Below are 26,294 nucleotides of genomic sequence, written 5' to 3' on the forward strand. Positions count from 1 at the left end.
ATTTCCATCATCTATATGAGAAAAACATGAAAGTTTATAAACAATAAATAAAAGAGCAAAAAGTTTATATTCTAAGAATTTTTAACAATAGCTTATTTTTTTCTTGCCTTTTTTATTTACATAGAATGATTGGTAAAAAATATAAGAGAGGATAACATCTTTACTAGCTTTCGAGACAAAATTCTTTTTTTAAAAAAGCTTTCTATTATCGTCTTTACTTTTTATCACACACACACACACACACACACACACACACACACACACACACACACACACACACACACACACACACGCGCGCGCGCGCGCGCGTTTATTCTATTTTTATATTTGGGTTTATATATTTGCCTATATACTATAGTATTACAAGCAATTTATGCATCCCGTAATTAAAATAATGAGTACAATTTCGCATGATAAGACAACGTGCTAAATAATATATTTACTGATCTCTATTTTACTGTTGTTAACTTTGCGCAGATGAAAAATATGCACAGAGTTAAATATTACAAGTAATTTATTTTAGCCCATCCATCTGGAAATACGATGGATATATGAGATTGATTTATATATATGTTTTTAACCTGATACACACATCTCTATATTTTATATATATCTGATATTTACATTTTTCATAGATCTATGGTTCCAATTAAAATAAAATGTTATTTGTCACTCACAGATGCGATGCACGCCAGCGGAGTTAACGTAACCACTTCGAGAGAGATCTGTAGGATACAAAAATATCCAAATTAGCCACAAAAGTATCCAAAATCTACTAACAATAAGAAAAATGTCTGGTTGAATTAATTGGAATTCTGGTTGAAATGGCCGAATAAGAATTTTGTAGTTAAATCCACTAATTCTAGTTGAGATACTCAGAATTTTGAATGATATATTCAGAATCTTCTGTTTCGTTCATTTTCAACCAGACATTTTTATTTTTGAAATAACAAATATGTTAAGAAGTGCGTGTACTTTAACTTCTTTTCGTATTTCATTCAAAATGACTATTTAATCTTTAAATAGGTAGATAACTATACAGCACTCTTCGCATAGTTATCTTAAAAACCTTGTTTTAGAAAAAGAAAATAAAAAGAATTCCGCCCTAAAAATCTTAAAGTTAATTATTTTTATACTTCACTATCTCATAAAAACATAAATAATGTAAACTTAACTTTATATATATTGTTAAAAAATGTATTAAAAATGTAACTATAAAAATAAAATTTGTTTGGGATATTCTGAGCACTCCACTTACCTACTTAAAAGTTATGATTCTATAAATAATTTAATTATGGCAATTGTTCAATTTAGTCTCCTCACTTTCGATGTTGATAAAATTAGACGCGTTTTTGCACGAATCTGGCAAAATAAATTATCACTCTGCCTCGCAAACCGAGATATTAATTGTTAAAATTGACAGATATTCAGGTTAGCATCTGCCACGTCGATGACATATATATATAGGATTATACAAATAATGTTTTAAAAACAAAATCTCTGCTTTAAAAATACAAATTTTCTGCTTTAAAAACACAAAATTAAATTATTTTTTAATATAATTTGTATTTTTAAAATAGAGAATTTGCTTTCAAAGCAGAGAATTTGTGTAATTTTGAAGCAGAAAATATTTATTCTGGCCCCCCTCACGTACATGTTTCTCATGTCCCTCTGTGTCATCGATAAGACAAATTTCCTAATCTGAGTAGTCGTCAATTTTAACAATTAGTTGATCCGCGGAGCAGAGCGACGCTTTGCCAAATTCGTTCATTTCGTGCAAAAATACGTCGAATGAGCCTAATCTTATCAACAACGGAGGTGAAGAGGCTGACTCAACAATTATCAATGAAAAATAATTTACTCACGCCATGGCTGCTCCGTCGTTGCTCGATGCCTCCTAGGCCTCCTCCTCCTCTTAGATTGTCAGGAACCGTTGCACTCACACAACACTCGCGAAAACACTCGCGAAAACACATTAATTATAATCGCGTGATACTTTATACGGCACTCCCGGTCATCGAACGTGACGTTATACTTTGCATTTCGTTGTATTTAATGATGGAAGAATACGCTTATTGCATCAGTCAACTTCGAAGCGTCACTTTTAACCCTCACCGTGTAAATAGGGATCATCCTCTCTCGATCTTGAATATCCGCTCTCAGCAAGGAAATGAGGAACTGCTGGGCTTTCACGGGCACCTTCCCCCATATTCCACAAGATTTTTTAAGGAGCAGAACGGCGCGCCATCACTTGTTTTCAAAATATTCGTAATTTTAAAAATCGGCTGGAAACAAATGACCTCCGTTTACACGGTGAAGGTTAAAATTGATCGGATCGACTGAAGTTGGTTCTACATTAAGCGCATCGCGGCGTCGCAAGTGTTGCGGTCCAATCAACGACAAGCTAGCTCGACTCTGATTGGATCGCAACACTTGCGACACGCTTGCGATGCTGCGATGCGATGTAGAACCAGCTTAATGCAACAAGCTTGCGACCTGCGACTCTCGTTTGTTGCAGGGCTTAAGGCCGGAATCAGACTACGCATTGAAGATTGAGGTTGAAGATTGAAGATTGAAATTTGACCAATAAGGACAAAGAAATTTTAGCTCCTTTCATTTCGATTGGTCAAATTTGAATTTTTCAATCTTCAATCTCAATCTTCAATGCATAGTCTGATTCCGGCCATAGAGAATGGACTGCGCGATCTGTGGTCAAAATGGTCGATAAAAGTAAGAGAGAGAGAGAAGCCGGCCAATCTCCCATACAGCACAGAACGTGCAGCAATATCGTTGCAATAACGCTGCAATTTCGCTGCAACGTGCAATATTGCTGCAATGTTGCAGCATTGTTGTGCTGTACGGACTGTATCTCTTTCCATTCAACGGTATAATGGGAGGGAGAGAGATCGGCCCTCTTCCACAGTTCCTCTCTCTCATTATTGTCGACCACATTTGATACACTACTAACTACTTAGATACGGATCGCGCAGTTCATTCTCTATGTCTTTGTATCTCACTCCCACCAGAGAGAGAAAACTTTCTTCTTCGGAGTAAATGGCGCTCGCCGACAGTGATTCCGGCCGGTATCGAGGAGAGAAAACTTTCGATTGTCTTGTCCAAGGCCGCACGCATCGCGGAAAGAAAATGAATACAGACGCAGACCGGACAAACGCCAGTACGCTGCCAGATGCTCGTTGACCGTCTCCTTTACTTCTTTCAGTCGCCACCAAAGAAAATCGAAACATTGCGTTCTTTTCGTGGCTCTATTTTTCTAACTAAAAGGTAAAAAGTTTATTTTTTTCAACAATATTCGTTTCATGTTCCTTCATCGCTCGTTTTTTATTAACATATCACTGCCCTGGTGAAAATAAAAATCGGAGCGTAGGTCGAATGTAATGGGAAAGTAATAATAGAAGCGTAAACGAAGCTTCTAGGAGGCGAAAATTGAAACAACGAAACGTAAAACAGGCGTTTACGCTTCTTGTACGTTCCGTTGTTTCAATTTTCGCCTCCTAGAAGCTTCGTTTACGCTTTTATTACTCTCCCATTACATTCGACTTACGCTCCGATTTTTATTTCCATCAGGGTGTTAGTTTAGGCCCTACAAAAATAAACACGACATTTTCGTGAATTTTGTATAGGCAATACGTATAAAAAGTACAATTTTTAATTTTTTATATCTCAGTATTGAAACGGTCAATCTCATTCTAATTACACAAGCATGTCAGAGTCTTCTAGTATAATATATAAGGTTTGTTCGCGTCGCAAGCTCCAACATGCTCCAACATGCTCCAACATGCTCCTTCTAACTCTACCAAGCACGTTGGAGTGAGTAGGAGCTTATTGGAACATGTTGAAACCTTTATAGTTTCAATTTCAAGAAATTCTGACTATCTTCATTTCGCGAATGTACTACCTTAAAACAATCGAGAAGCTAGGACTCGCTTGATATCCGCAACGTCTCGTAAATTAACGGAACAGATAAACCACTAACTGCAGAGGGTTATAACCGTCGACGAGTGGATACTGAATTTACGCTACGCGATTAATCACGACCATATTCGCTGGTTCGTGATGCCACTCGACTTGAAGCCGATTCGCATCGGTCGATGTATTTCTCATTGCTTAAGCGATTCTCACTGTTCGATGATTCGTACTTTGCTTCGTGTTCTCAATCTGGAAACAATATAACCAAATTACATTCTAATTGATGCAAATCTCAAATCGCGATATTCGAATATATGAGGAAGTAATCGTCGCTTGCAAATATGTGAAATTAATAAATCCTACAAAAATTATATTTCAAGTTATTCTATCTCTATTTTCAGGCTTGTACTTCGAATAGATAAATCTCAGTATTTATTTTAGCGAACAGCTATTTCGCATTATTAACATTAATCGCACAAGTTAATCGTTCGAAAGGAACGATCGCGTTTTGAGAGAAGTAACCCAGCTAACGCTAAATATTCACAGAAAGTTCGATTCGTATTACTAATATACCGAATGTTCTGGAACAGTAAAAGAATCTTACAGAATGTGCAAATGTTCAAAATATTGTGTGAATACTCTTTGTATATTTCACGAAAATCGCTAGCAAGCGAGCAGTACACATCTCCGCCAACAGAGGGCCGTGGCGAAGAGCATTTACTCGTAAACAAGAATCACCTAAGAGAAAATATAAGGAGCGCAGCACTTTGTCTGTGAAGTGAACCCTAAAATTGAGCTCCAAGATGAAAATACATTAAGGAGGTTCTTGCGCTACTTCCTAATCAATAGACAGTTTATTCATAATATAAGATAATAATATGTAAGACAATTAAAATAATGGAATAAAAAGATTACTAACAATATCTTATGCCATTATACATAATTAATGTTAATTTTATATATTACTAAATATTTTCAAAATGACAAAATAAAAGTTGTAAGATGCTCATTTGATGTATACGGATCGTCCATTTGATATATATTCTAGCTTTTTTCATTGAAGAATATAAATTTCTTGTAAACTGTACGATCAATTTAAATGAAACTTTACGAGAACAAACTTAAGTGTTTACTTTATAATTATAACGATTTTTAAATTGCTGTCTTATACGCAAGTGTCTCAATTTAAAAGAGAATAACTACAGAAGGTTATACCTTCAACTTGTAATGTAAAATTCTATAAATTTAGAATTAAATATCTTCAAAATGGTGTAAAAGTCAATGAAATTTTTTCTAGATATTATTGATATTAACTTTTGCATTACATGTATATTATAGACTTGTCTTATATTTCATCAAACGCGAGAACCTCCTTAAATGTGTTTTCTAGAGTAAAATTTCGTTTAAAAACTCAGTCACAATTTCACAGACGACCTGAATTTTTGGAAAAATTAAAATTTTGCGGAATATATATAGAACATTCTCGGAATATATAACGATGTACAAATGAAATTTTTACGACATTTGAATGTTTCTTTTACATACCGTAAATATTCGAAATATTTTGTAGTATTCTTTCAATGTTTTTTGGGGATTTTAAGAATATTTTACGAATATTTAGCGTTTGCGGAACGCGGTAAAATCGTAACGCAGATACAGAGCGATCGACGTATTACGTCGTGCCCGTTCGAGCGCTGTTACGGAAATGGCTCGAGACACACTGACCTTGTGTTGTTACGGCGAGGACGTAACCATTAAGCGCGTGAGTCAACACACTATTCAAACAAAAGCTTCCGAGAAATATAACAATGCTTTGCAAAGTAAAATATCACGTGCGATCAAGATTTTGTTACTTAGATTCGTTATCGAAATTTTCAAAATGTATTTCGACAAATTGAGATATAAGGCGCGTCTATCTTACATATTACAACATGAATTATAATTGCTTACTTAAGAAATAAAATAAAGCCAATCTATAAACGAGCTAAATTAGATGACTAATAAAACTTATTTTATTCACTTATAAAAGCCATAAATGGAACGTTTCAAACTTCACTTGTGCCCGTTTCTATCAATGTAGATTATATTCTCAGTTTAACTTACTCTTCATCTTTTTCTAATTCTTAAAACTAGGAAAAGATGAAGAGTTAATTGAACCGAGATTAGAATTAGCTGAGCAATAGTAATATAAATAAAAATCATAAATAAATAGTTCTCAATTCTAATTGATCTTCATTCTATTGTAATATTAATTGCATTATACTTTAATAGTAATTATCGAATACGTTCTAAATAAATAAATAATATTTTTAAATTAATTTTACGATTGTGTGTGCTCTATCCTATCAGAAGACTAAAAATTCTAATTCACATAATGATCTAAATATCTATTTTTACTTCATAAATCAATGCAAACGTGATTTTTATTGGTCCAGGGATAGAATGCAAATCGTACGCTGAGCACGAGCTGCAAATTCACATAAACGCTCTTTCGAGATGACAATAAATCGACTATATTAAGTTTCGCTTAAAATATGGCCGGCATAGGTACGACCGGCGTAGTTACCGGAAGTAGGCGGCGATGGTCTGGAGAGCGCCAATGAAATATGAGGGTATGAAAGAAGCATCGTTTCCGGAAGTTGTACCGTCAGGCTGCTCGATAGCGAGAGTCACGGCGACAGACAACTCTGTCGCTGAGAACTTCGATGTACTAACGAGCGCGCTGGAACAATTCCGTGATATAATTAAGGAAGAAGAATTTCTGCAGAACGTACAATTAGAAGACATAAAATTTAAACTCGGTTTAAAACCTCCCTTGAGAAGTAAATTCATGAAACGCGAAGTTTCCAAAACGCCGTAAGGCCTTTGATTATTTTTCATTTCAAACACAAATGTGTTATTAACTTACGTTTCAACATTTTAATTTTACTAAATTTTATATCACACAAACATTTTTATTGATGCTAATAAATATATTAATTTTTAATAAAAATAATTTACTTCGACTTCGTTCTGCAGTTTCTCTCAATTACAGAAAATACCGAACTTTTCTTATCATCTATAAGAAAATCATATCCCACGAGAGAAAAATTAGATCCGCAGCAATCACATTCAGGACAAATTCTCGAGAAATACGTGCTATGTATATAAATCTCCATATTTTCGTGACACTTTCCGCATTACGCAGAGATATGAAAGTGCTCGGCTAACACTGACTTTTGCAGCGCGACCGTTTCCGTAAATTCTGTTTCTCGACTTAAGACCTAAATTATAAATTTACGTAAAAAAATTTGCTAAGAGTATTAGGGAGAGATAGAGTCTTTTCGGGAATCTCAATTTCAAAAAGTATTTTTATTTTCTCTACAGTCAAGCTTTACGTCACATCGCTTATATCGAAAAGAATAATAAGAATGTCAAAAAAAGTCGGTATTTTTATATTCTCTTCGATACAAACTTTCTTAATAAAAATTTGATTGATACCAATTATTTAAAACTTAAAACCAATATCGATATTAATAAAATTAGAACTGAACAAATTGAAAAGAATCAGACTTCAAATGTATAAATGAATATAATAGAACTCTTTAATTAATTCGTAACGAACTTATCCTAACAGAAACATTTCAAACTTAATTATAAGAAAGTTTAATAATGAAAATTACAAAAGAGTTCTTTGCATCGAATGTTTCACTGTTGCAGAAGCAATCATTAATTTGTAAACGTTTATAGAAAATTCGATCTTATCTTCTTGTTTTCAAATCAATGGTCGATATCGTATACATATATTCTTATATATACATATATTCTTGGAACGCTTGAAATTAATATTAAATAAGACTAATTATTCAAATGAATTCCTCATTAGATAACTTTCTGAAAAGTTAACATAATGACAAACTAGAACTTACGAATAAAAGTGATCTTAACGCCCGCATAAACGCCTGCCCGCATGTAAAACGGCACACTCCAAGAAACACAGCGAGCGAACTGATTAGCTGATGGATCGTCTGACTGTCAGGACAATCCGGAATGTACCGACGGAGATGGGTTCGACTGAATCTGAACAATGGAAGTCCTACGATCTGCTGGAACTAATCCCGCCATTGTCGTGCTAAATTTCTATACGAGATGCAGTTCCACGTAGTTCAGTATAGTTAACTGATTGCTATGTACATATATCGTATAGTTCACCATAATATTGCTGTTTAATTTAATTATGAAGAATCTGTGAAATTACAATTCTAACAATTGGCAAAAGTTGGCACACGATCGGGAACTATTGACTGGGTTTTTGATGTAAATTCGCTGTTTGAGTCAGACATTCGTAGAAATGCGCACAGAAAAAAAAAACAATTTCGCTGAAGTATCTAAAAATTTAGGTAGATACAAGTCTAAAAATAATTTTATTCAACCATCGAAATAATTATGTAGAAAAAACTTAAATATGGTGAACAATACTGTGAACAATTTTAACATTTCAACAACCAGTTTGAGCGTCTTGCATAATTATTTTGATTCAACAAAATTGTTTTCCAATTCGTATCTATTTAAATTTTTAAGTACTTTAACAAAACCATTCTTTTCGTATGGATTAAACTTCTTTATTCTAATTTCTTAAAATCTCTTTGTAGTCCTAAATATCTTAGAATAATTTTCGAAAGAAGACGGGCAGAAAAAAGATAATATATTCATACAATTTAACTTACATTTGTCTATTCTATTTGTTTCTAGCAGACTTTTCCGAATGAAATTAATCGCGCGAGAACATTGAAAAAAAGAAAAATGCATGTGGTTTCAAAGTACAGATCTGAGATTAATCTTATGGCCGAAATTTAATTAATGCCTCCATAAGGAGCGAGTTTCCGGAGTTTCAAGTTCTATAACGCTGCTGGTGCAGGTTTTTAGCACCGATGGTGAAGGAAAACAGACATTTGTTTGGCGTAGCGTAGCGTAATAAAGAGATGCTAGGGAAGCAAATACGCGTATAGGTCAGACAAAGGCCGGTATTCATAGTTCATTCTTATTTCAAGACCATCTCAAGTAATATCTTAAAATGCTATGGTTCTGTGATTGGCTTATAACATCTTAAGATTGTACTAAAATTAAAATTGTATAACTAAAACACAGTCTTGGACATAAGAATTTACTATCAAAGAAGAGCAATCTTCTTGATTGCTCGATTTCTATATTAATTTAACGAAAGACGCTATATCATTAAAGTTAAATGGAAACTTGCAGAATATCTTGTAATTATCTGAAATGTCACGTACAATTACGCGACATATTATGATTATAAGTATAATTACAAATATATATATATATATATATTTGTTAATTGATAGCAATGTGGATTAAGAATATTTTTTTTCTCAATAAAGATGTCCTACTTTTTATCGCTCGCCTGTAATCATAGATATTGTACTACGCTAATGCCTTTCGCACTTGAAATAACTTCTTATTTCCGTGCCCGTAAATGCAACGTTGAGTAAAAATCTGAAAAGCGACGATGCGCGCTTTCGCACGAAAAACATGCACACGGCAAAACGCAGGCTGGCCAATGCATCCATAATTCATGACGTTGACGGTGTCTAGCATAAACTAACCTGGATACTAATTTCGCGAGCTACTACGCTGTCTGCGTCGCGCTGCGTGCTCGTTAGGAAAGCACGGGCTTGGATGCCGCTAGATGCAATTATGATAAACCAGGAAAGCCTCTTTCGAATGCTTTTCAGGGCACGGTTTGCGAGTTCGGCGAGAAAGCCAGAAAGCGTAGCTAGCGCGTTCATCTATCCCGCTTCCGGTTTCCTGTATTGTGTGCGTTGTATGGAGCCCAATGGACTCCGGCATCCCGCTGCTCTCCGATAAGCTTCGGGCTCGTGAGCGGATTCGTGCAAGGGTTTGCGATCGATCCCGCGAGATGAATGGCGGGGCTGTTAAGCTTGTTGGGCCAATCGGGCACGGCAAGAGACGATGTTGGTGTTGCAGCGTTATTAATTTACTCCACCGTAATTCCCAATTCGTTTGATTAAGATCTCGAAGGCTGCTTATGTCGCAACAGGCATATTTATGACTGATGTTAATGGCGATAAGTGGAGAGCGGTGTCTCTCGTGGTTAATGAATTGATACGAACAATCGCAGGTAAACGCTGAATTCATGATTGCACATGATGATTACAGTTGAAATTTCGATTATTTGATGTATTATCAATACTCGAATAAATCATATTACACGATGTACATACATATATACATAATACACATATATATTATATATATATGTATATATACACAGATGATTTTATTCCAATAAAGATAGAATGTGTATTAAAAGCAAATAATGGAAATCAATCTCTTATCAATAAAACAAATGGTAAAATAAATAAGTATTTTTCAGATGTTCATATTATTTTGTCCATCCCTTGTGTATATTAATATATATATTATATATATATATATAAATATACATAAAATGTCACAAAAGCTATCTTGCAGAGATTAAATGTAAAAATTCAAAGTTTATACTTCAACTGCAAGACTTTTTACTTGAAAATTTACGACAGACGTAGTCAGGAGCGCTCATAAAATCTGCAAAGTTAACAGACGAAGAGCTTAGCAAAGTGATTATAACGTAACTTTAATAACTGTTTTGCTTTTGCCGCTGTAGCCAAACTTTTTCGAGCAACCCGACTAGCAACCGCTATATAGCTAAGAACTTGAGGAGTTTGCGGGAATATTGTGACTGTAAACATTTTTCTTGCCTCAACGTTCCACGTCGATCTAATAAAATTCGCAAATGACGATTTGCATCGCTGTAATAAGAGCGCGACCTTCTTTACACATTTTTATCGAGTGCCTGTTTTGTCATAATTTACGAGCCCCTTCGGTTAATTATCAGGCTGAAAAACGTCTCTCCTTATTGTCGCGCTAGAAAATTGCACTCGCGACGATCGGGGGGAGCACTGTAGTCACATTACGACATCGTTTCTCGTCTCGTCACAACGCTACACTGTAATGGAAACTTTGTGAAACGCCATTCCGGGAATAATAAACGCATTACCCGTACGTTCTATCTCCCCGTATTTATTTTCGCCCGGCGGCCTTTTAAGTGGCAGTATTTCATTCCGTTATTAAGCTGTACTATCTCCCTCGCGCCGTCCACCGTGTCCACTCGCGAGCTATTTTATCAGATTAATTTTTTTCCTCGCGCAAATTTTCCCTGATGAACGCTTTGACGGATTAAAAGTTGAAATAAAAGTTCCAGGTCCCGTTCCCTGCTTGGTACTTTGGCGCTTTCATCCGACAAATTACTTTTACGTTTCGGCGTGGCCTCGTCTTTTTCACGTACGAAAAAGTAACGTAAAAATAAGTTATGGAACATATTTTCGATTGTTTTCTTATGCGCATGGACTTTTCTGAGATTTTTCACTTTTAGCACAAATAAAATTTGCGTTTCTTATAAAGTATATGAAAAATTGAAATTTTCGTGACATCCAAATCTCAAATGTCACAAAATCTTAATTTCAATGTAAAATTGTTTAATATCTCAAGTGACATAAAAAAAATATCTTGCTTAATTTAATTATGATCTTAATAAAGAATTGTCTTTGTTGCATCAACAAGTCAAGTTGAATGAAATTCTGTAAAAACATCTTATAAAATAATGTGATCCCTTATCGAAATAAATTTGAAACTTTATTTGATCAAAATTGACTGATAATAGAACTGATAGAAGACGGAAATTAATATTCAATTAGCGAATAATATGCGATGCAACATTTGCATATAAAAGATTTTTCAGCGTATGTGTTATTCATGACCCGAGCTTATCCGCGAAAATACCTTGGGCAATATTTATAGTAATGCAAAATTAAAACAAAATTCTCACTGAAATAAATATTATATCAATTAGTTAAAATCCTAAATGAATTCTCCATCCTATGAATATATTACGCGAAGGAATTACAGTCGACTCTACGCAGGAAAAACGACCGAAGATGATAACGTGGTGTAAATATGATCAATAAATCGCGCATACGAAGAATATTAAATAATGATCGAGTGTTCCGTGCGAAATTTTATCCATAATCGCGCTATCTATAAAGCACGCTCGTCCAGCTGTAAATCATAATGCGTTCGCGTCATCCGCCATAATAATTTAGCGGAAGGGCAATCCTTCGCGCGGTGGACTATAATATTTGATTACTATCTATTAATTATGACTCGGCGAAGAGAAGTATTTCACGGTTCTCTAGACTCCGGAGATCAATATCAACGTGGTGCATCGTTGCGATAATTCCGGCTTACGGGATCATTAATTATAGAAGCATCACCACCATAGTATCGCGTAATGTCCCGAACCTGTTTCTGCGTCGCTTCTCGCCCTTCTCGGTCGCGAGAAATTGGTCAGCGAAGTTTGCGAAACTAGCAGCCATCTGGATCTCTCATCGCTTTCGAAGTTCGCCGAGCAGTCGTGGTAAGAGACGAAATTTGTGATCGCACGGAGAAGAGCTTCGGTCGCGTCGGTAATAGCTTTCACGAGCTTTTACCTGTGAGAGATTCGAAGATGCGTTCACGTTTTGCGTTCAATTTAACTCGCACACGTTGATTTCTTTAATTGACATTTTTTAAGTTATCTTGAATATATTTAATATTAATAAAAATATTCTAATATTCCTTGTATTCCTACAATGATTATTCTTCAAAGATTTTTTATCAACTTCTGTTGCACAAAGTGCTTCAACAAATTGAAAAGAGATTTAAGATTCAAATACACAATGAGATTTGAAAGGATTTCATATATATCATGAAACTACAAAAGAAATACGAGTGATCATCTTGTTTACCGTCGTTCTGCATTTTTAAAAATCACGATAAAACCACGAGAAAAATATGAAGCTATTTTTATTGCGTTTCACGGATCGATGAAACGCATCCTTGTTAGTTTCCGAGTTTACATAAAAGAAATTCGACTGGAAATAATATTTTTCAACAGAATCAAAACATATAATAAAAATAAAATTGTGTAAAATATAAAATATTTTTATAAAAAATCCTAAGTTAAATTTGTCTCCATTTGCAAATGAATTTTTATACCGAATTAGAAGCGAAAAATGATTTATTGAAATAGATAAAAATGTAATTTCTCTTTCAATTCTCAAATATGCTAATTGGTTTTTTGCAAATACTGCAAAATTGCGGTATTTAAATTGCATTTAATTTAAACAATATCTTATTAAATATTTTCTACATTTTTGCTAAGACGTTCTTTTTTTTTAATGTCTTTTTCATATTGAAGAAAGTAAATAACGCGACAGTATTTCTGTCGGAAACGACTTTACACGAGTTTTCTACATGTCATAAAATGCGTGCATTCGGCAACTGCATCCGAGATATAAAAGCCTTACACGCGCTGTATGCAATTTATAACGATGGGAGTGCAATTTTACGTCGGGAATATATACGTAGTCGAGACAAATTTTATGGAAAATATAATAGGAAAATATGAGCATCTCTTCCAGCCATCGATGTAATGTGTATTACCTATCATCTCACGTACATTCGAGCTTTTACATGATTTTACAAACTATATGTAGAAGTATCTAATTTATATCTAGTTATATATATATATTATTCACACTTATTTTCATTAATATAAAATTACGAGGTGTTTCTTGTTTAGAAAAAAAATAGTTTTTTAATATCGCAAATGTAAGTGACTTCATGGAATCCATCCATGATTGAATTTAACAAAAATACATGCTGTCTCAAGTTACCTGCACTGTCCCAAGTCACCTACATTTACGGTACGTGTTATTAACAGTTATAAGTAGAAATTAGACCGATAAGAATAAACCAAATAAAAGAAAGAATCCTATTTTCATTTGAAGTGTGGATTCGGGGTGATATTGAGATGTTTATTATCTTCATTATTAAATTGATAAGAAATCTAATTAAGATATACAGGCTGTAACTGAAATAACGCCCACTAATTATATAGTGCTATTCCTAATAAAAAACTGAAACGAAAAGTCCTCTATTTTGCAATTTTCTCAATATTTTTTTGTAATTACCCAATGAGCAAAATGTCTAAAATCGACGTATAAGACAGCTTTAAGGTATCTTTAAAAATTATTTAAGAAAAATCTTCAAAATATTTTACAAAGAACACGGAAAGATATTTCAAAATTGTCTTATGCATTGATTTTATCCATTTATTTGGTAGTATTTAGAAATTAATATCTCGTTAACTGTTGCGAAAATTGCAAAATGGTAGAGGACTTTTCGACTTAGTTTTTTATTAAGAATAGCACTGTATGATTAATGGACGTTATTTCAGTTATACTCTGTATAGTAATATATTTCAGCTTCAGTTTGCGATTGCATTTCGAATTCGATAAATCGACGCACGTTTACAGAATTAACAAACGTATTCACGAAAATTTATTCTTATATAGGTTTAATTTCTACTTATAATTGTTTACATACGTCTCCTTGAAAATTCTCTCATTTATCGAAAATAAGAAGATTCTTTTTCTATATCTGTAGTATTGAATTCGTAAAAATGAAAGCACGATAAATTCGCTGCATACAAAATATTTTTTCCTCAAAATATCCGATGCGCGATAAACTTTTTCGCAAATATTTTCTATCACGTTATTACACTTAATATAGAGCTTCGTATTTTTTTATATAAACGACAGCGGCGAACGATTTCACATTTCGAAACTATCTTCCTGGTCGAGATTTCAGACTGAGCTGCATATCCTCGAAGGAAGGATTTCGTTGTTTGCACGCACGACAATGGCCTCTCGGTCGCCACTCGGCGCCCCTTTTGAACCTCTTCGGAATCGACTTAGGACGGCATTGTCGTAAGCTCGCTCGAGGCCTTCTTTCGTCGGCTTTCTCGCCGACGAAAGAGAAATTGCACCTTCGAGGCTTCGTTGGAAGATTCGTTCCATTCTCACGTGATACGCTGAAAGTCATGTAAATGTAGATTAGGTGGTCCTTTTACGGGGGTGGCCTCCATTCGCGTTTGCATCGTGACATTGCCATTCAGTCGTTTTCCCTGAAGATGTATCTAATCTCGCACGATCTCTGAACTTGTCCTCGGATCTCTCCTCTGCTTCCTCTATACCCAATCTATTTCAAATTCCTGACTTTTTATACGGATGCGAGCCACACAAAAAAGCATCCTTTCTTCGGGAAGACATTCGGGAAGACTTTTCACGTTTTTACTTTCCAGATATTTTATTCTGAATAATAATCGTATTTTCACTAATTTCATTATTGAAATCTGTATAAAAGAATAAAGAATAGTGTTTCGAACGATACCGAGACCGAGACGAGATCGAGACGAGACTTAAGGTCCGAATTCGAGACCGATAAGAGACTTTTTATATCGAAAATCTCGACGATACCGAGAGTCTCGTCGAGACTCTCGAATTTTGTAATATATAAGATATTTTTTCCAACGCGTAAGATATTTATATAGTCTTAAATTTTTTATATAGATATTTATATTATATATAAACTTTTTATATATAGATATTGTTATATAGATATTTAATGAGTTTTAAACTGTACTGACATTTTTGATACAAAAAATTAAGAATTAAAATCTTTAACAAATTAATAAAATAGCTTAAAAATTTAATTAATTTATAAAATAGTGAATAATTTAAGTTTAAAAGTTTAATCGCATAGATCATAGAAGAAATTGAGAAAACACTTATTATGATTATCGAGACCGAGAGTCTCGACTCGAGATCGAGACAAGATTGTCGAAACCAAGCCGATACCGAAACTGAAAATTTCGAGACCAAATCGAGACCGAGACTAGATTTGAGCTAGTCTCGTCTCGTCTCGGCGAGACCGAATCACTAATACAGAATATCTTCGCAAATCAATATTATTTGATTATAAATGCTCAATATAAAATTTCTAACCCCTTATTCAAACGACAAAAGAACGTAGGTCTATTTTAAAAAGCGATATTTAGTTAAAATTGATATTTAGGCCCAGTTCCACAACTCACGGTTAACTCTTAACCGAGGTTCAACTTATTCATTGTCTCTTTCCAATTCTAGAATGAGAAACAAGTTGAACCTCGGTTAAGAGTTAACCGTGAGTTGTGGAACTGGTCCTTAGAATTCTAAAATTAATATCAAGATGGATTAAAATTATGCCTGTTCGCGTTATTTAAAAATTTTTGCACTTAAGACGAAATAAACGACAAATTTCCCTGCATTGAAAAGAGAGATAAGTGGTGGAAAGATATCGAGTGCAAGGGGTGTAAGCAACACAAACAAACTTGGAGATATCTAGAATAAGGCACTTGGCTCTTCAAATCTATGTACACGTCAGTTCATTTTCTTTGAGCATACGTCAATGGCATATCAAAGGGTAAACTAGCACCCTATGCAACTACAAGAGCAACCCTTCCTGCCGCCGGCTTACGTCTACAGCTTGGCTGTCTGCTTGACGATGCAGATTACTTAACCCTACGTTTCGTGCATGATCGATGACTCTCGTCGTCGGAATTGACAAGTGCTCGTCCAGTTGACATGCGGTCGATCGGCGAGCACGTTATTAAACCGCCGTTCGCGTACGGACGCAATCCTAATACCAGACGGAGTACACAATTTGCCGCTCGCAAATAGACCCTATAGATCAGTCCGAGAGTGAATCACCGTGCGCCTACTGTATTGCCGACAATAATGCGATCGCAAATTAGACTGACCTCCATCCAGCGGCGAGATATTGGCAATTAAATTCAACTGTAACGTTTGATTGTCGTAATTGTTTACGAGCTAGCGTGAAAAGTTTCTCGCTGATAAAATTTATCGCCAATCATCGATGTCGCGTCACAATGAACATCAAATTTGGAACAACATAGCGTACTGCAAATTCTCATGTTTATAACGACACTCACGTAATCCTTTATATCTTTGTCGTACGTGCAAACAATAAGATTTCTTCTTTTGAAAATGTGCAACTTGATCTGAAATCTCAACTGGAAAAGCAACTTTGGACTGTAGAATCATTCGCGATACGTAATAATGCAAATCAATACATTGCGAGATAATATTATGGATAATTGAGCAGTTTGCTCAATAAGTTATTTTTGTTGATCGAAAATTCGCTCATTTCGCAATAGATATAATGTACAATGCATTAGCATATCATTCAAATGTGTAAAATTGCAGTTACGTTATTTTAATAAAAATAAACGATTTGATCGATAGGATTTAATAGATTGTCTGAATAATTACAGTGTGCGGCTAATGATAATAACAATTTAGTGAGTGAAATGAATTTCGTATACATTGGTCGAATGTGCGCGTAACTGCTCATGCAGAATATTTTGATGTATTACAATGCATAAGTATTTTCAAATGCAAAATACAAGAGAAATAACTCACATTCGTGATTGGCAACGGTACGAAATTTATGTAGGTTGACGCAGTTTTCTTTTGGCTTTATCAATTCCCTCTACAATTATTAGCGACCAACAAAGTTTGTGTTCTTATATAACTGTGGACTTTATTCCGTAACTTTATTCTCAGCGACCCAGTTTCTCGAGCACTTACCTTTTTCTTTTTCGAGAACGTTATTTTACTTTTATTCCTTTTTCGTCATTTTGTGTTATCTCTTAATACATTGCGCAAGCACGTCGCCTTTCGTGGCTTAACGACGAATAATATTTAACGATCAGCTTATCCTAAATTACTTTGTATATCGCACGAAAAATGCATTGTTACAGTTTGCGATTTAAATTGTAAAAAAGGTTTATGAGCTGGTGATATTTATGCATTTGGATTTTAAAATTGCATAATATTCTATTTGTTTGCGCGAATACACATTGCGCTAATATATGTGAAACAATTATGTTGGCGCAATATTATTGAATAATATTGAATATAGATATATAATATTTAGTCAACACAATGATGCCATATTAAAATCATGGTTTAAAAAATTCGCAACTAAAGAACTAAGAATAAATTTCAGCGACTTAAAAGATTATTTTAAGTTGAAAAAGAAGTGTCGTGTATTTTAAAAGTTCCAAAAATAGAAAGCTGACAAATATGTGATTGGTATATAATTTAAGTGGCAAATATATTTTTAAAAACTGCATGAGATTTATTTATGCATGAGATATTCTATTCCAATCGGTTTCATCTTACGGTCCTGAAATAATGATAAAATTGCAATTATTATATGTCGACGGAAAATTAATTTCAATAGACGGGAATCATAATTTTCTATAATATAACTTTCAAAGTGCGATAATAAAAATTACATTATTACTCTCTTATAGATTTTACACAAAGATTATTATACATTCCAATTCTAATACAATTAATAAGAATTAATATTAATAAAAATCACAGGTGAAATTAAATGAGGATGAAAAGTTCGTATTTTTAAATTTTTGCACACATATTCTGCTTGCGTTCTTAATGCGAGCGCTCGGGAGTTTTACCCAGCGTGCTAATTATTTCCGTTCATCTGATACGCAGAGATTGGCGTTGGCGTTTTTGCAATATGGAAGACGGGAAAGAGAGACAACGAGAGAGAAAGAAAAGGAGTAAAACGGTAGAAAGATAGAAGCTAATGATCGAAGCGAGAAGAGATAATTAAATGCGGATTATCTCCGGTAAAATTCAATCTCTTGTTCACGCTAATTGGAACGGGAAGAAGACAGTTATTAAACAGCCTGCGGATAGATCCAATAATATTTTGCGATAACAAAACCACTGATCAAAGGGCAGAAAAGGAAGAAAGGGATGCAGTTACAATCCGTCCGAGCTAGAAATGCAGGAGTATGACTAACGTTTGTGCACAGTACAACAAAGTTAAAATCTCAATAAAAGTTGTTTATGCGGAAGCGCATGTGCGGAATGTAATTTAAACTGTTATCATCGTGAAACTCCTTCTTTTCCTTTCTCCCTGAATTTTCCACTGCACGAAATTACGATTTTCGCGATACCAGATAAGGACTGCGGGATAAATTGTATGTTTTACGCGATCGCAATGCCTGTTAACAAATAGAACTTACTCGTCGCGCAGATATTTGATTTCTAAATAAAACACGAACATTGAAAAATACAACGAGACTCGCAAATTGCTTTCTCGATAAAGCAACACAACGTTTGCATTTAATTGTCGCTGCAGCTCCATTATTTTCCCGCGTGCACTTGACTTTTGACGATATTTCGCCAACGTGGCCAAAAAGATTCTACTTGCTTCAGCAATACAGAATTAATTTATAAGAATTGTTTGCGTTATGATGGATGTAATAAAGTCAATTTTGTTGAAAGCCACTTCGGCCACATTTTCGTAACGTATAAACGACAGCCAATATACATAACAATACTTTTAAGCCATTAAAAGACTAAAAAAGAGCGCTGCACAAAATAATCGATACATGCTGTCGCCTACATCTTTTTTTTTTATTTTCATACAACCGTTTGTTTCCGGTTTCTTTCGCAACTATCGTGGGGGTGCAACAAGTGTTACGTTGCTCGTGTCTCGAGGCAAACGGGCGAGATACCGCGTTGCAAATCTACGAATAAATTTCTTGCTCACCGACCACAGTCTCGTTGCTGCTGCTTGAATTGATATCTACGGCTCGTATTTCAGGATTATCTACTGCACGGATATGTTATTTTTGTTTTGCGTCAAGCGGCGCTTTAAGCTGGCTTACAAATGCCCTGGCATAAACTTCTAAAAAAAAAAAAGGTAGATACGCGCACCATGTGCGGATAGCCGCTTTATTAAAAGTGCCCGCCATCTCGGAAAACAACATTATTTGACGTTTACGCGGTCCTTTATAAGCTGCCATTCTGACTTTCGCCACGGTGAAATTACGGTCCCTTTATCATTGCCGCCTGATTCATAAAGTGCGAGGGAACAGTTAATGACATGTAAAAGAGAACATTTTTATTATTCTTGGTAATACGCGTAATATTACGTGCAATATGGATTTACATTCCTCATTTTTCTTACACGCCACATATAAGAAATTTAAAAACTTTTTTTCTCTTTTTCTTAGTAATATTCGCGCAGTGAATAAAAACGTTAGATGTAGTAATAAAAGAATTTATCGGAAGGGAACAGATAAGAGACATATGTAAAGGAAGAAATGAAAAGTGCACCACTCTCTCTACAAATCGAGGATTAAAATAAATATCAATAATATCCTCAAGATTTCAAGTACGCAAAGTTTTCATGTCAAATTTACGTTTCTCTCGTAGATGTGCAGCAACATAAATCACATTCCACGTGACGTTCCACGAACAGAATCGATTGGGACTTTTAGTCCATTGCAATATAAAACTATCCGTGCGTAAATCAAGCGCACGTCGTCCGCCCCATGTTCGTTCGATATCACGCTCGCGACATTTGCATCGTTAGCACGAGCGTCTGCAAAAAAAGGCACCTTCCCTTCCCTCTGCCTCCCTCCTTCAAGTGGCATGTACTCGACGAACGCAATTTTCTTTTGTTTCCAGGCAGACCTATCCTGCAGAAACACGAAGCAGACCGTGGGCGCGATTTACACGCGTACAAACTTCGTGACGTTGAAATACGTCACCGACGGCTGGGGCACCAGCTCGAATGGCTTCCGCCTCGTCATCACAGCCGTCAAGGATCCGAGTGAGTATTTGTCGATGCGAACCGTTTCCAACTTATTCGCGGGCCAATCGACTCGCTGACATGCAGAAATGCAGGTCCTGAATGCTAACGCGAAGCTCGAAACAAATTGCAATTTCTCAATGTATGTAATACAAGAGAACGTATTATTTTTATTATGCATTTCTCTGAAATCAATGCTCTGAGATACGTGGTATATATTGCGTGCGAAGAATGTACATTTTTATCAACAATAAAAAAATTATTTAAAAACTTATAGATTTATCTATATTATATTTGAAAGTAATACAAATTTAAGTATTAAATTTTGGAAAATTTACTGAAGTAGGTAATACAAAGCGATTTATAACGTGGATCAAAAATTATTTTAATAAGAAGTAGATAGTTTTCAAAAAATAAAATAAAATGAGGAAATTTTTATTTAAACTATAATAATATATTGTTAAATATGAATATTGAATTGTTTTATGTATATAACATTCAGTTTTATACGGAAAGTATAAATTACCAATTTCAGTCACTTTTTGCAGAGACTGCATTGATACGTCATAAATATCAATTGATAAACTTACAAACAGATTTTTGCCATAAAGATATATTTCATAGCACGCGAAAATCTCTCTCTGTACTGTCCAGTCTGATATAATAATTAGTCTGATAAAATAATTCTTATATTTACGCTATTCATTGTCGTACTTCTTGTTAGACTAATCATTTTGAGATTTATTCAATGAAGCGTACATCCTGTGGTATATTGGGAAAATATATTTCCAGATATGTTGCTCCGAAAATGGAAATGTCGAATTCTCTTTTTATAATTCCCATTCTTTTCTTCCGTCAGTCGTTTTTATGCTTCACTGATTCTTTAATTCTTTCAAATTCTGTCGCGGTCATCGTGACCGACTCGACTCCAAGTTTATCATTCAATTGCTTTTATTCATTAACTTTCGAGCTATTTAATTTGCCTTTCAAATCCAGTTTCTTTAAAGCGCCGTGTCAATTCTTTTTCATCCCCGAGATCGTAGTTTCTGCAGCGTTCACATTTAGTGCATGATTTTAGAGTGCAGTCGCTCAACTATGCGATGAACCTCAATTAATATTGGATTACTCTATTCATACGATACAGCTTCAATCAATATCACAATTAAATCAATCATCTACGAAACCGCATAAGTAACGTATCTAAAAGCGAACTCCAGCAAAGCACAGAGCATTTATTTCAAGGATTAATCCCGAAACACAATAGATGTAGTAAGTAAGAAATTGAGCAATTATAATCGAATAATCGACTATGATTAGTCAATTTCTTAAGACTTAAGATTTACTGCATCTATTGTGTTTCGGGGTTTAAGAATAATAGTTCCAATTAATCCATTGTCTTTCAATAGAAGGGATTAAATTATATATTGTTATGCTATATAAATATTAAATATGAAATAAAATAGTCAACTTAAGAAACTTTTAGATTGTCCATTCAAAAATGATAAAAAGACTATTTTACATTAATGTTGCATGCAAAGTTTTCTCGCATAAATAATAATATAAATTTCTCAAAAATAGTAAAAAATTTAATAACGTATCTTGGTTTTCTCAAACTCGATCGTTTGATTTATGTAATTTTGTAAATAAATAGCGTTTATCACAATTTCAAAAAGTATAATATCTTTATCACAGAGTCAGTTTCGTAAAACTCACGCAAGGCAAACAATGCGTATAATTGACAGTTTAACGAGCTATTTTCCAAATTTTACGCGAAACACGCGTCCAGAGACCGTTTTACATTTAACAACGTGGACATTTAACAATATAGTGAAAAGTTTGCGGATAAATATTGAATAAAATTTGTAATTGAAATAGGTAGTGACACGATAAGTGACGTTATTGACGCATCGCGCTGTCGATGTTGGTTTCGAAATTTTAATTCGACCATTCGATTCACGATTGACCGATCGTAGCTGCGAGATTTTTCGTGACGATAACAAAAGCGCGACGGTGCGTTAACTCGCGAATTTCAATTCACTTTTATTCCATGCGAGTTCGTATTTCATATCTACATACATCGGCGTGACACGTAAGTAATGTCGGTCACGAGTCACATGACATCGGATATTAATGAAGAGTGATCTTGTTTACTCGTTCGCGACAATTTTTCGTTACGGAATAAGCGGAGATGCGAATCGTGCCGGCTCGTGACGACGATAAATGCTGCTCTTGTCGCTCCGTCGACGATTTTGTCGAGAGGACCCCCGAAGCCGACAAAAGACCGTTAATAATACGAGGAACATTGAAATGAAGTGCTCCCACCTCGGCTGTCTAATACCGAGGAAAAAGCGTACCACATCGCTCCTCGCGAATCGTTATCTCACCCCTCCCCGTTCGCGAGCCCGGCGTAATATTTCCATGTAATAAGGTCCCTGAGAAACGAGCACCGGGGACAAATGCAGCCGCTATATTTTTATATCTTCATGCCGGAATCCTGATAAAACGCATAGACGCTCGACGCCATTTCGCGCACTCTTGATTATGAAACGCGCGCTGCATCGATAAAATGCGAGTATAATATACTAATAATGTGTTGACGCACAATGATATGCGTAATTATCACATGTGTGTGTTTATTCTATTTACTACACTTGGTTATTCTGTAACATCTCACAATCCAATATAATGAAATAAAATATCATAATGAAATGTCACGTCCAAGTGAATGCAAGCAAGATAACTGTGGACATTGTTGTTTTCCACACGTTTTAAAAAATATTTTAATAAGTGCTACGCTCCAACTTTGTTTTCTACACTGTAATGTATTATATTTTTGTATTATTTTATCAGCGTAACATATTATATTAGCGATCTGGCTCCAAAGTGAATCGAAACATATAATGTTTTTGTCGTATATAGTATTTATATTTGATATATTAATAATGCGTATCCATTATCGCACTTGACTCTTATTTGCTCTTATTTATTAGTCAATTTAATAAGTTTTTAATTTTGCATATCTTCTGTGAACTTTTATATTAATAATTTGTACAGAGAAGCTTATCAATATTCAATATTGTCATTATTTTAGTTGAATAATTATCAGATAGGAGCTGTATACTTTTTTTAATCGATTTTTTTTTAAATGAGGATGTTTCACAATATTTTAACATCATAATACAATACACATGTGATACTAATGGCAGTAATATAGAGGAAGCGTTAATCTTAAGCACTACGAGACTTCGACATTTCACACTTGAGATCCACATCCAAGATGACTTGAGAGTCTCAGCAAAGTAGCTATCCAGTCTCGGGACTCGACAGGTGTCGAACTTTAGCTCTCGTCTGCCGAACAATTTCCTCAAGTTGTAATCTTCTGGTGGTTATAAGGGGCACTTCAAGGATAATCCGAGAGAGTTAATATAAGTTAGTTTAGAACTAAACACAGGATGCGAAATCTCGGTCGCGTATACGCTGTTGTTCTTCGGCTTCTATTTCATCGGTACCGCTGATTAAGAAACATGTATCTATCCCAAAAAGATTGTTTGTTAACTTTACCGTTCACAGATGAAACTTTCGCAATATTCACAACGCGAGCAGTTTCGTAATTTTACAACGTGAGTTATTTATTACAGTCAATGCTTTGGGAAAGTAGTCGCGCTAAACAAAGTATATCTTGAGGCGAGACATCTTTTTTGTTCTCATTGTAAATCTGGATAATAAAATGTTTCATACATATATTATCCACTTTGTTAAAATTTTAAATAATTAAATGGCTTGCTGCAACAATAGGCTAATTCATATCGTAACCGAACATGTAATATTGATAAAAATTAGAACTCTAGATTTACCAGAGTAACAAAAGTTCGCCATATTTACCCTTCATATTAGAGAATTAAACGCTTATTGTACGTGATAGATCAGGTAAAAAATGGCGGTCGCAATAAGAAAGTTGTCAGTATTTGAATCAGATAAAATATTTGTATTACTTTGTAGGTAAATCTAGAGCTCTTATAGATAAAAATGGATGAACAGGGTCATCTATTTGTCTCAAAGGTTGGGCTAATTTACTGTTATATTTATACAGTAATTCGTATTTTTTTTTTACTGCAATATAACCATTTGATGAAAAATATTTTATTCCTCTTATATTCTTTATTCACGATTTACGTAATAAATTTTTCGAACATGTGCCAAAACATGACAAAATTTTTGTAGCATGTGCAAATAAACATATATATTTTTCCCATTTTTTTAATTTTAGAGTTTATTTGCTGTGTTTTTACAAACATTTTTACAAAATGCGTTAGCTTATTATTGCAGCAACCTTCAATTGTATGGCAAAATGAAATCCATTATTCGCTAATAATAAGAATTCTGATATTATTCTCTCCAATATGTCTATACTTCGTGATTAGATTGAATTAAAATCGCTAGTGGACACATCGAAATTAATGATTTAACAGCCGTTGTCGCAGGAATATCGCATAACTAAACACTCGCTCGTTATCGAGCGTAAGTCACGGTTCAGTGACATTACACTAACGTCGCACCAATTTGCCGTAATTATACAGAATGTGAACCGCGAGAGCAGCTACGTTTACGTCCTCTTTCCCCGCCGACGCGCGTTCATCCCTCGGTTGTCTCTTCACGTCAGTTCATCCCTTTTAATGCACCGCTGCATCCCTCTCGTATTCCTGTTCGAAACAATCCAGCAAACGCAAACGTTCGAAGCTAGTTACGATAATTATCGCATGGTCGCGATGTGCTCTTTCCTTTTTGTGTGACGCTAATTACCTTGCGTGATTAATTGATGGACGACGAGGACCGATGCTGGCAGCTTACATGTGTCGTGGATGCAACGAAGATACATAGTTACGAATCCTGTCGCTTGCTGTGAGAGAAAAGACTCGCAATGTACGACACAGATTGACAGGAAATATATTTTATACGCGATCTGTTTCCTCGGTTTCGTTGCAAAAAACGCGACATTTCGACGTGACGTTACATATAGTCCTTTTACTCTCGCAGATTTATATCTCGTTCAAACGCATAATGTATCCCCTTTATCTCCATTTTTTTTGCGGAATCATCTCTCACGCCAGTATATTTAATGCTTATTCTCTTAAGAAAAATATTAAGAATATTAAACAAGGTATCTTTCAAAATTGTAATATGTAATACATAACAAATAGGAAATAAAGGCTTTAAACGGTCGAGCTGGATTAGTATTTAAAAATATTCAGAAAAAAGCATTTTTGAAGTAATTTTGTGTAAAATAATTGTTTAACACAAATAAGCGATAAAAACCATATTCGATCAAAACAGATTTTGATACCTACTATTTTTGTGTAAATTTTCCAGTTCAAGCAAACTACACGCCAATTATTTATCGATATAGAAATAACACACAGTTTTAAATCAGTTTATTTATTGAAAGCAGGAGTACGCAATAATTAAATTTCGAACAAATTAAATTGACGAGCAATTTAATATTACAGATGCAAACGAACATCTTTAAAATACTGTAGAGAATTTTCTAATCGAATAATTGTTTCACTTTGTGAAACGGAAGAAAGTGCAGATCAACAAACACGTTCGATAAACGAATAAAGGGATGTAATCAAAATAGCTGACGAGTCAATTACAGTTACAGTTGACTCGGATACAGTTGTCTCACAACACCCGGAATTTCATGATCGCCGAGTAATTAATTGGCTCACGCG

The 26,294-nt window shown here is 34.6% G+C and overlaps 1 protein-coding gene across 1 annotated transcript in view; it reads left to right on the top strand.

The window, feature by feature from the left end:
* LOC108729294 (uncharacterized) overlaps positions 1 to 26,294 on the top strand; it is a 107,133-nt gene that overhangs the window by 48,512 nt on the left and 32,327 nt on the right. Inside the window, exon 3 of the mRNA XM_018458351.1 lies at positions 20,442 to 20,586. Coding sequence (XP_018313853.1) covers positions 20,442 to 20,586 — 145 coding nt within the window. The remainder of the gene's footprint in view (positions 1 to 20,441; positions 20,587 to 26,294) is intronic.

This window comes from Mycetomoellerius zeteki, unplaced genomic scaffold, assembly GCF_001594055.1.
Source record: "Mycetomoellerius zeteki isolate Tzet28-1 unplaced genomic scaffold, Tzet1.0 scaffold72, whole genome shotgun sequence".
Lineage (NCBI taxonomy): Eukaryota > Metazoa > Arthropoda > Insecta > Hymenoptera > Formicidae > Mycetomoellerius > Mycetomoellerius zeteki.